We start from the raw sequence: 16,101 nt of genomic DNA, 5'->3' as shown, positions 1-16,101 counted from the left end.
ACCGACTATGAACATCTTCAACATCATACTTTTCCTGTTTTGCATTTTCTGCCTCTTCAACATCTCTAAGATCCCCTACAACTGTTGGATCCCAAACTAGCACTTTATGTTTCTCCTTGTGGTATGCTACTATGTCAGGTTTCTTGTTTTTCGGCTTACTAGGTATTAGTGGTTCCAGTATTACTTTATATCCATTATTCTTGAGGTGTTCCGCTATTTTCTTAACAATTTTGTCATGTCTATGTCGTCTTAGAGCCTTTGATATATCACAGATACTCATAAGATGGTTTAGTGTGCCCCTATATACTTGTTTTGTTTTCTTACTTGCGCATCCAATCGCACATGGTTGAACTTCAGTTTTGTTCATTCTCGCTTTCCTTGCTGGATTAAGTAACACTCCTGCTCTAGTTCGAATTAGCTCATTCCAATATCTTCCTTTCATGTTTTCTGGTGGTTTCCTTACCCAGCTACTTTTGTAACCGCTCTTATTCAAATGTGACCTCAATCCTTTTCCATCTTTTGTGTTGTACATCGTCTCGCTGTCATCTTTCAAAATAGTAGTATCCTCTTCCATTGACTGCTAAAGTGTTTGCACATCCCGATCATCCATATATCTTCCTTTCATCCTTTAAATAAGACTTTGTTTCTTCTTTTAATAGTCGTGTCTTCAATCCTGCTGATTCCTAAACCACCAGCTATAATATCTGAGTGAATCATTGCTGACGGGAAGTCTTTAGGTAGATGCAACCATGCTCTTACCCATGTTCTGATAAGTTTATCAATATCTCTCATTGCAGTGATGGATATGGGCGCATTTGTAGTTCCGTAAAGTATCTTTGGGATAAGATGTGTTCTTAATACCTCCAACTTCTGGTATGACTTTAAACGTGATTTTCCAATGCGCTCAAGCTCGATACTCCAATCAGTTTTACATTCCCTCGTACCGTTTGCCTTGAATTGTATACCCAGATAATTTTCATCGGAATTTAAGTTCGGTATTGTTGAATTATTGATCACGATCCTCGGCTTAACTGCTATACAGTATGTTGTTATTTTCCTGTTTATTTGGACATGTGCACATTTGCACTTGTCCGGGTTTATTTCTAATCCAAATGTGGTCAATCTTCTGTTTAAATGATTAAGTTGTTCCTGAAGCTCCTTTGGGTCATTTGCTAATATCACCAAATCATCTGCAAGGTCAGATACGGTAGATTTCTTTGTCCGTATTGTACTCCTCCTGTAAAGTTTCTGAGTGCCTCATTTTGGACTAGATTGAAGAGTGTGGGCGACATTGGATCTCCTTGTAGCACTCCTTTTTCTATCGGGATACGTTCTCCAGTGTTCAGGTATGAGGTGTTGCCTCTGTACATATTAGTAATCATTCTAGTAATCTTCCTCGGTATTCCAGATGAATTCAGAACTTCAATAAGTTTCAAGTGGTTGACTGAGTCAAATGCTTTCTTTAGGTCTATCCATGCTATTGACATTCCTCTTAGTTCTTTCGTAGCTTTCTTTACTATTTCCGATAGTATCCTAAGATTAATGACACATCCTTCTATTCCTGGTTTAAATCCACGCTGTGCGTCATCAGTCTTAATCGCTGCAATCCTCCCGTTAATTATGCCTGAAAACACTCTCCTAATTATTGAACCTATGGATAGAGGTCTAAAATCTTTCGGGTGAACTGCTTTCTCTTTCTTTGGAATCAGAACCATGTTGAATCTTTTAAGCGGTTTCGAGCCGCTTTCAAGCCGGGTGAAACTATACTCTAAATAAAGTATATTTTTAATTTAAGGCTGATCTTTGTATATCAAAGTTTGAATTAACAATAATGTTACATTTGTACTAGTTTATCAAAAGAAGAAAACCGTAAACATTTTGAACAATAAAAACATTTATTCGTTGCAAAACAGTGCAAAAAACAAAATAATTTAGCCTGTGTTAAAAAAAAAGCACTTTAAAGTTACTAGAAAATATAAGTCAAACAGTAAGTTCTTAAAACTTCTTTGAAATTAAGTTTCTCAAATAAATAAAACACTCTATTCAGTAGTACAAAGCTTATGTAACAACGTTTCCCATTCTGAACTACATGATGAAATTTTTTCATTTAGCTGCAAACAACTTCGCGCAGTATGTCCGACTTCTTTATAATAAGTGCAATTCAGTCTGTCTAAAGTGTTGTTAAACATCGTAGTCATTCTTGTCCCATAATCGATTTAAACAGTTTGTTAAATTTTCATACTGAGAAGTTTTCCTTGAAAAGTTCATTCTGTACTGTCTTAGAAACTTGTTGTTAGCTTCCAATCCACTTTTGGTGTAATTTAGCAAACCTCTACCATTGTTTTGCTCAATTAGTTCAGCACTATGTGCAAGAACAGTATGCGCAGTTGGTGTAAAGCGAATCCATTTAACCGACATGACCAGCATCATTGTTTTTTGAAATAAAACTGAGTATTTCTCTACATTAATCTTTCTGTTAGAATTTATAGGCCATAAAATAATGGAAACATACAAAATAATTTTGTTAATGTTTTCTTTTAAACTAACATCAGAAATATGCTTAGTCAGCAGAGTCCTATTATTGGTGTTAAGCAAAGTTTTGACTACGCTACCTGTTGTAGAAGTTCCACCATGGCCTGTGGGATACGGTTTTTCAAGAAAACCTTTAATTTGCTAAAATAGTAAAAAAAAAAACTATTTCAATGACTAAAGCATATACTAAGCTACCATGTTTTGACCAATACTAACTGTTCTCATCATTCTTAGAGCTTAAATGATCTGTAAACAAAAGTAAGTGAATCTATACACATTGAGAACCTTCTAAAATATACAAAATGGTCTTTTTTGTCACAGTGAAAAACCAGGGATAGGATATTATATCAATTTTTTTAACAGAAATATTACTTGTCAAAACCTAAAAAAATAATTATATTCCACATGATAGATTTGTCTGTAAATTTGTATATAGATTACTTGTCATTTTTACTAAACTATTTAAAAAAATTATGTTGGTTCTACGGTGGCAAATAGAGAAAAATAACCCTGAAGAATACCCTAAATTGCCAGAAAATCATCAATGAATTTTCGGCGAGAATAGAAGATTTTTTAAATGAAAAATAATATACTTTTACATTTAAATATTCAAAGAATTTTGACTTTTTTCAATTAACATTAAACCAAAGAAATGAAAAAACTTTGAAAAAAGTATTTGTATAAAAGCTTATAAGGAGTTTTTTAACATTAGATGTAGAGCTTAATTTTGACAATATAAAAATTTTGGCTATATTTAAGCTTACATAACTTTTAGTATACTTTAAGCAGAACAGAAATAAACCCAGTTTTTAAAAGACGAAACCCCGCTCTAAACAATTAAATAAAAATCTTGCTTTAACTGTTTAGTCGCGAAAATAGTCAATGGCCACTTGCCAGCCCACTGTGCAACTAGTGTTCGTTTGTTCACATAATGTTGATATTTGGTAAATATGAAAATATATTTTGCTATTAATGAACACAAGACTTTTTCATAAATGTATAGTTCTAAAAAACTGTTCTTTTAAGGAAACAGGGTTTATATTTTAGTTTGCTTCTCGTCTTTAAATTCGCTTAGCAGCAACTTTTTCATGCTTTCTTTAAAAAAATACCTAATGAGCAAAAACATTTTTTTCTAAACATACTAATTGTAGAATAATCTACTTTTCTTATTACTAAGCAGGTTTTATTTTTGTTATTTTTGGCTTATACTCCTGCCACACACATTCAAAAAGGCAAGAGGGACTGAACCGATCTCACAATATTGTTAATATATACGCGGGCCTGGCAATTACTGACTTGACGCGATATTATAACAATATTGTTGATAGCTATTTAAGCTAATGTTTAGAATGACTTTCTAATTAATAAAAACTATTTATCAAATGTATACTAAGCTTATACTATCATTCTAATATATTATAAGTGTTGATTAAACCTAAGATGCTGTTTATTGAGATAGGGTTATAAGCAGTTGAATACTTAAACTTAGACTAATTGTTAAGTAGTAAGATTGTTAAAATGCTCAACTACTTATATAATGAAATAGAGTCTAAAAACAAAAAGGTACATTAACAATGAATAAAAGTGCGACATAATATAACAAACTGCTAAAAAATATACAACGTCAACTACTTAAAAGTCAAGATAAAAATAGTTGCATGAAATACATCATTTTTTATAAAGAAATTTCAGTACTAAAATAAATGCGACCCATGGCTGTAAGTCGCGTCCAAACTAAAAGCAGCTCAAGCCTGTTTCAAGCGTAGCTTTAGTTTGAATACAAGGTAGCTCTCTCGAAAAGGAGAAAATGCTAGTAGCATAACAGGACTTTCCCGTCTTCTTTCTCCAGCTCTAGGGCCGCCCCAACATTAGTTTCAGTGGCGTCCAATGACGATATTAGGGGTTTGTTGTGATCTTCGTATTCAAACTTAGCTTTTTCCAAAAGCACATGTGCTTCCTTCAGTTATAGTCAGGATAGTCTTTTTAGGGCCCCGCAGATCTCGTCAACGGTGCTGTCATCCCTACCATTTTAAAGGTAACTTGTAATAATTTCTTACCAGAAAAGTTTGTCATTTTTAAAGTTTTTATAAATTTAAAAGCTGAATATCTAAAGAAAATTGAAATAAAGGTGAACTTCAAACTATTCTAAAACGTTAAGACCAAATATTTATTAAGCTATTAACATTAAAATTATTGTAAAAATACGATATTGCTTCTACTGTCTTTGAACAAATGAACAAATACACGCTTTTGTTTCACTTTCGTTTATTAAAAACATTTTTAAGTGATAACCGTTTTTTTTTATTGAGAATGGAATTAAGCTAGTATTCTGGTCGTTTCTCAAAGATTTGCATAGATTTCCGATTACCTGGTTCTACAGGAAACTTCTTTTCACCTTCAAACCTGATTTTCAAATCATTTTTGTTTCCTGGAGAAGTTTACTCAATAAATTATTCTCTGACTATAAATCAGCACTTGGCCATTCTTGTTAACTTAAACTCTTCCCAGTCTGCTGTCACCGCTACAGTGCTTCATTTATTTTTGATCTCCAAACGTTTTTCTTACAATACGTAAAATACAAATTTAGTTTTTTTGTTCAAGCCAACCAATGCGACCACTCTTTGTTCGTATTTTAGCAGTATTTATTCTGCTCCTGTCAAGATCACCCGTGGCGCTTACAGCAACGCCAAGTTACTTATAATGGTTTTAATTTTCATAAAGTTTTGTGCTTTGAACTCGTTGCATGGCTGAGATGTGCTCATCTCACCCTTGAAGAGTTCTACTTTTTGTTTATTTTACATCAACACCAAGATAGTTATAGGGACCTTTCTTATCATCTTAATCTCCTTTCCTCTGATCACGCATCTGGAAGCAGAACTGCTGCTCGCAAGGAGAAACTCTTCTTTTCATTTAGTAGTCCTTTCAAGCTTTCTACGCCAAGCTACTGAGCGAGCTGTTGGCAAAAGCTAGATCATCCGTGTAAGCCAGATAACCAAGGCCGTTTCATCATTCAACAGCATAGCTGTTTACATCGTTCTTTTCTTGCGTGTGCATTTATTAACTATTATAAATTGGTTAAAATTTCTTAGCAAAAGATTGTCTGTTAGTTGGTTCGAGGAAGATCTCTGAATCTGATCAGATAAATTTACTAGCTTACATCTTATTCATGGTTTTAGTACTTTCTCGTCACCACCTGTTCACCGCTTTTCTTGTTGTTAACAAACAGCTAGTGAAGCCAACACATGATTCCAAACAACTATGACTCCGCACATCTTGCGTGGATATTCTGAAATGTAAATCCACAAATTTACTTCATCTATAAGCAATGTAGGTGTTATAAAAAATACTTTTTTTCTTAAACTTTTCACAACCATGCACAGTAGATGATAATAGAATTAAGTGCATACGGTATTATTATGTAAATACTACAAATCTTAAATTTCTTATGAATACTAATTTTGTCTTGATACTAAACCTATTTTTTAAATTAGTTAACAAACTCCACATGCAATGTACAATGAACGTTGTTTGAAAAATATTAAATAGTTTTTACATATAAACACATCTATACAATGAATAAATTCTATTTACAAATTAACCTTTTCTGAAATTACTTCCATCTATTTGAAAGTTTTTTGATAATTTTAATTACAAATATACCTGAACTACAAACAACAATTCAGGTGTGAATACTGGATATTTTTGAAGTAAGAAGCTTGAATACTTTGGAACGTGTTATTGACAAGGTTTGAAACTTAATTAAATTACCAAGATTTGATTTTTATGAACTATATATTTAGTTAATTCTTTTTTATAACTAAATCAATAAGTGATTTTACATTACAAAACAAAGTAATTGAAAAGCTGAAAATGTGTCCTATTAACGAAATGAGATTTCATTGTAATCTCTTGATAATTTTGAACAGTTCGGTAGATAAAATGTTTAAACTTTTCTTTCATTTAAATAAAGTTGTATAGAATCAATATTTAAGTAATAATTTGAGTGATATGAACTAAGTTGTAAACTTATTGCTTTTTCTAAAACTTAATTTAAGAACTATAACTTGATACATTTCCTACTTTCACCTTAGAATCTAATTCAAGTAAGTTTTGTGTTTAACTTGATTTTAGGAATATATTTAAATAGATATAAATGATTAATTTAAGCCAATGTAACTTAATTCTGTACAAAATAATCCGTCAATTTTATGTAAGTTTTTATCAATACTATTTCTTTTGGCTCTCTGTAGTATTATGCAAATTTTCACAACGAAAATTTCGTATATATATTGTCTTAAATTATTGTCACAAATAAGTAAAAACAAATGTTTTATCATTTTTATAGTTGGGTTAAGTATGAAATATATGTTTACTGTACAATATATGAAAAAAAGTTTAGTGTTATATTTTAATTCCTATAACATGTACAGTTTTTTACTTTGATATTTTAGATGTATTTTTAATAACAACAATCTTTAAGTCTCCTTCTGTTAAATGTTTAGCTTTATACAATTTTACATGAAACACTATTGGAATTAAATTAAACAAATCTTTTGTGACTTTTACTTGGGTTTAGATATAATTTATTGTCGTAATAGTAATTGTAAACGTATACTTTTTATTCGTAATAATTTTACTTAAGAAGTCTTTATAAGTTGTTTTAGTTGATAAAATAAATAATACGAAATAAAGTTGACTTAAGTTGTTTTTTTTTTAAAGTATTGTAATAATTCACAGAATAACAATCATCATAATTCTTTCTAATTGTTGAAGAGCGCAACACATTTGATCACTGGGTGGGAATAAATTAAAATTTACTGATCATGTAAAATTAAAATAAATGAAAGTTATTAGATCATGCTATGTTACTAATTGTGTAATGTAATCAATAAATGCTCGTTTAAATTGTTAGTTGTTTTTTTTTTAAATTATAATTAATTGGTTTAAAACTACAACAACAAAAAATTATTCAGATTATTTTGTAGAATGCTAAGCCTTAGCTTTTAGCTTAACTCATTTGGGTAGAAGGTTTGAACACAAATTGTTGTTTCAAAGCGCGTCTTAAATTTCTCATTAATAATGATAATTGACAAGAATAAAGAGGGTTATTTTAATTGGTATTTTTTTTTAGAATCTGAATTAGATTATTCAAACAATTTCAGTTAGTAGTTGTTTTTGAAAGCATATGAAATCGCATAACAATTGGTAGTAAAGGATTGAGTTTTTCCCCACTTGAGAAAATCTGAACTTTATTTGAATTCGACAATTAAATAATTTAAACTACTTGTATTTTACAGATTATTAAGATTTGATTTATTTATTATTTTTTAACTATAATAAAAGGTTATAACTTTTTTCCAACGCTTGTGCCTAACTCCAGATGCATTGTATTAAAACAAAAGTCATTTCACAGGGTTGACATAACGTTGTCAACTTAAGTGTTTTAAAATTTGTTAGAACTAAAATGAGCTACTCAATAGTTTAAAGCCATTTTCTTATAAATATTTGGTTCCTAATAAGACGTACACGGCAGTATTATAACTTGAATAAAATATCAATGTCATAATAAAAGTCTTTCGTCCCCTTAAAATTCTTGAAATTTATATTAAGTTTCATTATGTTTATACGTAAACAAAAGCAGATAAATTCTTTTCTTGCTTATAAATAGGTTTTTGTACTTCTCGAAATGAACGAATTGTATTTTAGCCGTTTTAACATTATGTCATGTATATCTGTAGCTTAACCTTTATTTTGTAAATGTGCATTCTTAAGTAACCCATTTATCTTTTAAGCTTAATTACTGCATATGGTTAACAAAAACTATATTCAAGTACAAAAAGCTCTTTTAAAGTTTCAGTTAGGTTTAAGCCTGTCCTGTTCGTAAACAAAAACATAATACAAAAGTAAACAAGTGATGTTTTTTTTATAGCACATTGACCTTCTTTGTTTTATTTATTAGTTACTACAGTTGTGTAATGTTTTATTTATTTCTTAAACGTATAACACTTTTATTTATTAAGAATTAACGTTATTCCAGTAATTTCAAAGTAAAGTTCCAAAGATATTAAATTTGATAATCAACTCAAAAAAACAAGTTATGCTAATTTTATGCAAATTTTTTATACATATTTTTAAACGATTTTATGTCGACTAAAACAGGACATCTGAAAGAGTTAGTGACGTAACATAAAATTTTTAGTTAATTATAAAATTATATAAAATATATATTGAATATAATTTTTCGGGTGGGTGGGTTAGTGACGTAACATAAAATTTTTAGTTAATTATAAAATTATATAAAATATATATTGAATATAATTTTTCAGGTGGGTGGGATGGATATTAAAATCGAAAACAGCAGTACGAAGAGAGGCCCAAAGCAATATCGCACAATCGCGCGCTGTTGTGCTATCTCTGCGTAGCAAAACCGAAAGAAAGCGGAGCTTTCTGAGGTTGGGACGCACAAAGAAAGCAAAGCCTTTGAGGCATGAAAGTCAAAGCAAGATCGCACAATCGCGCGCGAAGCGCGCTGTTGTGCTTTTTTTTGCGAAGCAAAACCGAAAGAAAGCGGAGCTTTCTGAGGTTGGGACATACAAAGAAAACGAAGATTTTGAGGCATAAAAGTTAAAGCAAGATCGCGCGCGAAGCGTGCCTTTTTTTGCGAAACAAAACCGTAAGAAAGCGATCTTTATGAGGCAGAAATTTGGGCTAACGAATTTAAATTTCTTTAAAGTTAAAATACTATTATTCTTTTTAGTAGAGTAATTATCTTTTATTGCTTAGTTAAAACAACAGTTTTTAAAGCAGGAATTTAAGTTTTTAAGGCAGGAATTTAGGCTAACGAATTTAGATTTGTTTAAAGTTAAAATTAGTTGAGTAATTATGTTTTGATACTTAGTTTAAAGGGCAGTTTTTGAAAACTTAAAGTAATAGTATTTAAAAATTAGTAGAAACATTTTAATTATAACTTTTTTTTACTTTATTATTTATTATTATTATTAGTATTTGCTTTATTTGGCCAGCACAAAAGCGCGCTCTGCGCGCGGTGTGCGATACTTTTGGCTACTTATTACAAACTGTTTTCTTATTTATGTAGTTCTTTTTGTTTTATATTTAAGTGAATAGATATATTAATCTTTTTCTTCTTTTTGCATTATCTGTTTCAAACTAATTTGTTCTAATCCTTAGTTTAAACATAAGTTATCTAAAGTTTTAAGAGTTTTTGTTAGTTTTTTAAAATTATCATAAATTTAAAAAATTTCTAATTAATATTTTTTTTTTACTTTTAACATTATTTGTCTGCCTTATTCGGCTAGCACAAAAGCGCGCTTTGCGCGCGGTGTGCGATGCTCGTGGCTATTTATTAAAATCTGTTTTTAATTTAAAGTACCTCCTAATTGTTTTGTAGTTTACTTCATAGCTATATTTAACCTGAAAACCACCACTCTAAGAAAATATATAACTTGCTATCTAAATACTTTTGTTTAACTTTAATAATCTTTTTCTTTACAGCTAATTCAAAACTAATATACAGTGAAAACATATTTTATTTCTAAATGACAAATAGAATGGAAAATTTGATTATGAATAAGGATTATAAATCTTTACAAATAGTTAAGTAGAAACTTTTACTTTATAAAATATCAAAATTGTTGATAAACTGACATTTTTAGTGGTTTGTTCTAACTCTTTTTTTTAACAACTTTGTTAAAATAATATTCCAGCTTCAATTAAGCTATTAAAACTATGTATCAAACATATTTAAAGAATTATTAACCTATAATGTGATTTAAGTGATGCAGTAGCATTACAATACTAAAAATTTAAATATGATAAGTTTGTTAACAACTATACCCACTACTTAAAAAAAAAACTATACTAAAAATTTAAACAAGTTAAAGTCATTATAAATGTTTCTAATTCTTTGAATACCAACCTGATTCCATTTTTGAAAGTAGTCGGTGAGTCGCGCCTGTATGAGCTCAGTGTGGCCGTAATCGTTGTACCATGACTGGTAGTTGTTCACCGATATGACGTCACAATACTGACTTGCCATGTCGTGATCTGAACCGGCGTTGCAAGCGAACGTCACTGGTCTCGTGCTATCAAGTTGGCGGGTGTACTCCATCACTTCCTATTGAAATACAAAAAATTGTTTTAAACTCACAAGTTTTTTAAATATATTCTTTAGTTTTATATGTAAAGAAATTATTTCTTTGATGTTGATGTCGACTAAAGGCGTGTAACAACAACAAGAACGACTAACATTATATTTGAACAAAGTAACAAGATAAACAAGTTGTTGACACAATCTATTGATGTAAAAATTTTTAAAGCAAAAGTTTAGTAGGTGAACTAATTTAATTAAATACTTTACTAAGTTATGCCGTGCTTTTAATGCCTGGAAAAAAAATAGTTTTATTTTGAATAAATTTTAAAATATGCACAAGTAAGCACTTTTTAAATAATTGAATATAAATTATCTTATAATCTTTAAAGTTTCAGATTAATATTTTTGAAATACTAAAATATTTAAATGTGTAAAATACAGTTTTGAAAACATTACGAGTTTAAATAAAAACAGTTTAAATAGGACTTAAATATTAAATTATGACGTCTAACAATGTTTATCTCTATTAAGTTGATAACATACTTCAATTGAGTTCTTTAAAAGGTTGCTAAATTAAATGACAAATTACTTTTTTTTACTCATATAGTGGAGAAAAAAATTTAACAAACTTTTAGAACTTTTTCAATATACTATGAACTATTTAGGTAAGATTAACAAACAACATATATTGAAAACAACAATGTTACTTTTACTCTTCTTCTTCAGAACATGAAGATATAACATTTTCTTTAATACAATTGTGAAAAAATTTTCTTATTTGAGCTGAAGTAATTATTATTAACAAAAAAAAGTTAAACATTAAATTATAAAAATAGTTATTGAAAGTAAATTAACAAGTTTACTATTTAAGTTTTTTTAAAACAGCAAACCTCAGAACCAAAAAAAAACATTTCAAAATTGACAACTATTAACTATAAATTAGGGAACTTTTAAACATATACTATGAACGAACATATTTTACAAAAATTATTCTAAACCTAACTCATCAAATCAAAGTACAAATAATACTCATACTAAACCTACTAACACAAAAAAAAGTTTTTATTACATTCATTATGTAAAAACAAATGAGCCAAACAAATGAATTAAAATAATTTTATTACGTGATGTTAACAAAATAGAAAGTTTCAACAAACTTTAAAATAATTAGCAGTCGCTTCAGTGTTCGACTTGGGCTCGTTGGCAACCGACCACATGACAACCAACGGGTGGTTGTAGTCCCGTGACGTCATTTCACGCATGACCGCCTTGTGGTGCAGCATGGTGACGTCACTGAACGTTTCTTCGTACTTCATGCCGACGGCGGGGCACTCATCGATGACGACAACGCCCCGTTCGTCGCACATCCGCATCACCTCCTCGCTGTACGGGTAGTGGGAGGTCCTGAACGAGTTGGCCCCCAACCACTCCAGCAGGTTGAAGTCCTTGACGACGGAGGACCAATCGAAACCCTTCCCCCTCGTCACCCAGTCCTCGTGCTTGCCGACGCCCAGGAAGTAGAAGGGCCGGTTGTTAATGAGGAACCTGGTGCCGTCCACCCGCACCGACCTGATACCAACCAGCAGCTGGTACTCGTCACCATCCGACAATTTCACGTGGAGGTCGTACATGTGCCCCACGCTTCTGTTCATCCCCACCGGCCACCACAGTTTCGGCCGAACAACCTCGATCCGGCCGATTTCACCAGCCGACTCGCCGACCAGTGATTCTCCTTCAAGCAGCTTGACTTCCGTCTTCATGTTTTCGCTGCAGCTCCCACGGTGTGTTACGTTGTACGCGACAGTCGCCAGGTTTTCGTTTGTGACGTCAGAACGCGTTTTTATTGAGTGGATGTAGCACCTTGGAGTTGTGTACAGCAAGACTGGACGGTGGATCCCAGCATAGTTGAAAAAATCGAAGTGGTAGTTCTGTAAATTGAATAATTTAAGCTATTTTTTAACATAGGTACTTGTAACTCTGTTGTTCAAAAAAAAAGCTGTAATAATAAGTATATTTTTCAGCGGTAACAAACATACCAACCAAAGTGAAGTAGCCAGCTGGATACGGATGTTCATAAGTTTTTGTGAAGCCAGGCGGGAGGGTGTTGTATGTTAGCGTGTTGTTAACAGCAACGGTTATTCTGTTCACCATCCCAACTTTCAAATGATTGCTGATTGCGCCTTCAAATGGCAGATGACCTCCCTCATGTTCTAAAACCTGAAATTTTTGATACATTTAATCAATATTTTTTTTCTAATGTTCTTTTCCATTGAAACTATAAGCAGGGTTGGTGCGCGAATTTTTTTTTAACTTAGACTAATTTTGACCGATTTAGCGTGATATTTATTCAAAGTAAGGAAAATTCCCTTTAGTAATCATTTACACTACTTAGTGTTATAATACACTAAAATATTTAAAAATTGTAAAATAAAAGTTATTACCAACTCAATAACTTGTAAAACATAATTATACTATGAATATAAGGATAGTAACTTATAGCTTTAAGCTAAGTTTTAGTCTTGTGAAAATCTCTAATAACTTTAAATAAACAAACAATAAAATATGTGAACGAACTGCTAAAATTTTTAATCTAAAAAGTAATTGGTAAAAAACTTCAAAATTATAAAATAATCCAACCAAGCTCTAAAAACATAACTAATGTGAACAAATTTAAACAAACAGCTAAGTTGAATTAAACTTTAATGTTTAAACTGTATTTTTTTATGAATTTTCATAATCATGACGTATATAACCTACTCAAACAAAATAATTAAGATTCTTAATTTTTTTTTATAGATTCAACAAAAGGTTTTAAGCATTAATTTTTACAAAAACTGACTGATTTTGCCTTTAATAACCAAATTTATATTTAAAAGTAAATTCATACCTTAACAAGATTTACTCAAAAAAAATAATAAATGTTCTCAATTTTTTTTAATTCAGAAGTTTTCAAGCATTGAAATAACATAAACTGAAATTCTAAAATTTTCAAGCAAAAAACTGAAAAAAACTAATATTTAGCAATTTTTTTCAAAAGAAATTATTTAGCCCTGGAAAAGTAAAAGTATAACATATTTAGATTAAAGCTATTAAAGAATAAAAATTTGGTAATGACACAAAAAATTTATAACTAAGTAAAATTGGTTATAAAAAAGAAAAAAAATTAAATTGAACTGTTTATTTAAAAAAACTACCTTTAAACTTCACAAATGGACAAACAACCTTTATTCCATTAATCCACACTACAGCATAATAATGAGCACTTCCCACTCTCAACCATGTCAGCGTCTCATCATTTAACCATGACCTGGATACCCGAAAGTTGGTTTCATACCTGATCAGGTGAAACTGGTGATATGTGAATTCATTTTTTATGTTTTTCATTTTCTCTTAATAATTAAAGTTAATCATCCCAACACAAAATATAGTTTAGGTACATATATTAACAAAGATTTTTTTAACAGTATTTGGTAGATATATTGTCAAGCATAATATTTTATTTATACTGTTAAGCTCTTATTGTTTGATTAAAACATCATAAAAACTTTATTTCAAAAGTATAACTTTTTTTTTGTGATAGACTAGTAACTTTAAAAATACTCTCAGTTAGATATTTCATTGTATAAGTCCTGAATCAACCTTGCAATATTAAAAACGTTTCACAAACACAAGTAAACGAAAATTAAAATTAAAAGTGATAAATAAATATTTTTTTGCATGTCCATAGTTAAATAGTTATGATTAACAAATACTATCAAGTATTTACAAGAATAATTTTATATTAGGGTAAAATAACAAAAGAATAACATTTCTTAATACATACTTTTAAAATATAAATATATCACATAGTTTGTTACTGTTAAAATAAAACTTAAATCAACTAACCATGCCCAGCCGACAAAATCACGGATGCTCTTACTCTGAGTAATGTCATTGTAGCTAGCAGGAACAGGCATGTCAATTGTCCAGCCAGATGATTGCACCAATGGCTTGCTCCACCATTTGTTTGCGAAACTTTCATTTCGTGATGTAGAATTATCAACTGCGAACTTCCATCTGCCACTAATGTCTTTTACTTCTCTTGACGAAGTTTCAATTGGAAAAAGAATGGCATCTACTTTTACACAGCAGAATATTAAAAGTGTGTAACTTAGTTTTATTATCATTTCTCATAACTTTAAGGTATCTGCAAGTGACAAAAAAAAACTTGATAAATTAAACTACAAATATTATAACAGTACAGATTTGTTATATGTATTCAATTATGGTTAAATATAAAATTTAGCAGCATATTCTGCTACATAACATTAGTGTAACACAAATATCAATAGTACTAGGTTATTATATGTTCATAATGTATGTTAATAAGTTAACAAAAACTTGTACTAGACTGCTGCTTATTTTTATTGTTGTTGAAGATGTTTTTCAAACATATTATTTAAGTAAATTTGCAGGCATGTTTAAAGAAAGTATTATTAAGAACAACAAACAAATTTCTTTTCTGTTATAAATCACTAACTACAATCAGAAAAGCATAAATTTGTGATAAACTTTTTTGTTTAATAATGGATAACTACTGATCTACAAAGTTTTTCATGAAAATTTTAATAACTTTGTTTGTGGAAGTCTTATAAGTCTAACACAGAAAAACGGTTCAGTTCAATCAAACATCAGTTCAAAATAGCAAGTTCTTTTCAGAATATTATATTTGTATTTCAAGTACATAGTGATTTTCTATATTAATTATCTTAAATAAATATGAGTTATTTTTGTTTAGCTTTTTTTATCCAAGTTATTATTATTGTTAACTTTTTTAAAAAAAATAATTTTATTTAAAATATGTACTTTTGTACTCATAATAATCAAAATATTAGTACAGTTAGGTGTTTTATTATATTGCTGAAATATTTAACAAATAAGTATAATTTTAACTAAAAACTAATTTGTTTATTTTAATAACATTACTAAGAAAACTTATTTAAAATGTAATATTAATAAGTATTTCATGTTTTATTATAACTAAGTTTCTTTCAAGGTAAATACGTGACAAAACTTTATTTATGTTCCCATTCTAGTGTACATTGATTAGTAGAAGTATGGGTGAAATTTGATGTAAAAGCTTTCTTACACTACTTATTTATTAACATTACAAGAAACATTTTATAATTTAATTTTTTTCAACTTCTTATCAATGGTAGTTTAAATATATCATAAAAGGATCAAAAAACATTATATTTTATTCTCGTTTTAAAGGTCTTTTTAGTTCTTTATAGGACCAAATAAGTAACAAGTATCAAAGGCCTGTTGTACAATTTCAAACACTTATTTCAAAGTTACCTTATTTTTAACCTTTTGGTCTTATTTTTATAAATATTACTGCACTTGACTTATCACTAGAAAAACTGGGTAATTTAAAGAAATTTTATATTTCTTATTTGCAACCAGTATCTGTCAAAGTC

At 29.7% G+C, this 16,101-nt stretch overlaps 1 protein-coding gene across 1 annotated transcript; it reads right to left on the bottom strand.

The window, feature by feature from the left end:
- Positions 1 to 621: 621 nt before the first annotated feature.
- LOC145842388 (beta-glucuronidase-like) lies at positions 622 to 14,808 on the bottom strand. The gene is made up of 9 exons (XM_082949817.1): positions 14,528 to 14,808; positions 13,865 to 13,976; positions 12,683 to 12,859; positions 11,800 to 12,570; positions 10,469 to 10,666; positions 4,356 to 4,489; positions 2,331 to 2,473; positions 1,207 to 1,768; positions 622 to 1,126 (listed from the first exon to the last, which is right to left on the bottom strand). Exons 1-9 carry the CDS (start codon positions 14,806 to 14,808, stop codon positions 622 to 624), a joined length of 2,883 nt encoding a protein of 960 aa, XP_082805943.1.
- Positions 14,809 to 16,101: the final 1,293 nt, after the last annotated feature.

This window comes from Thalia democratica, chromosome 8 (assembly GCF_965202585.1).
Source record: "Thalia democratica chromosome 8, ktThaDemo2.hap1.1, whole genome shotgun sequence".
Classification (NCBI taxonomy): Eukaryota; Metazoa; Chordata; class Thaliacea; order Salpida; family Salpidae; genus Thalia; species Thalia democratica.
Note: the sequence above shows the minus strand (reverse complement) of the source record. Positions and strands in the feature narration are given on the sequence as shown.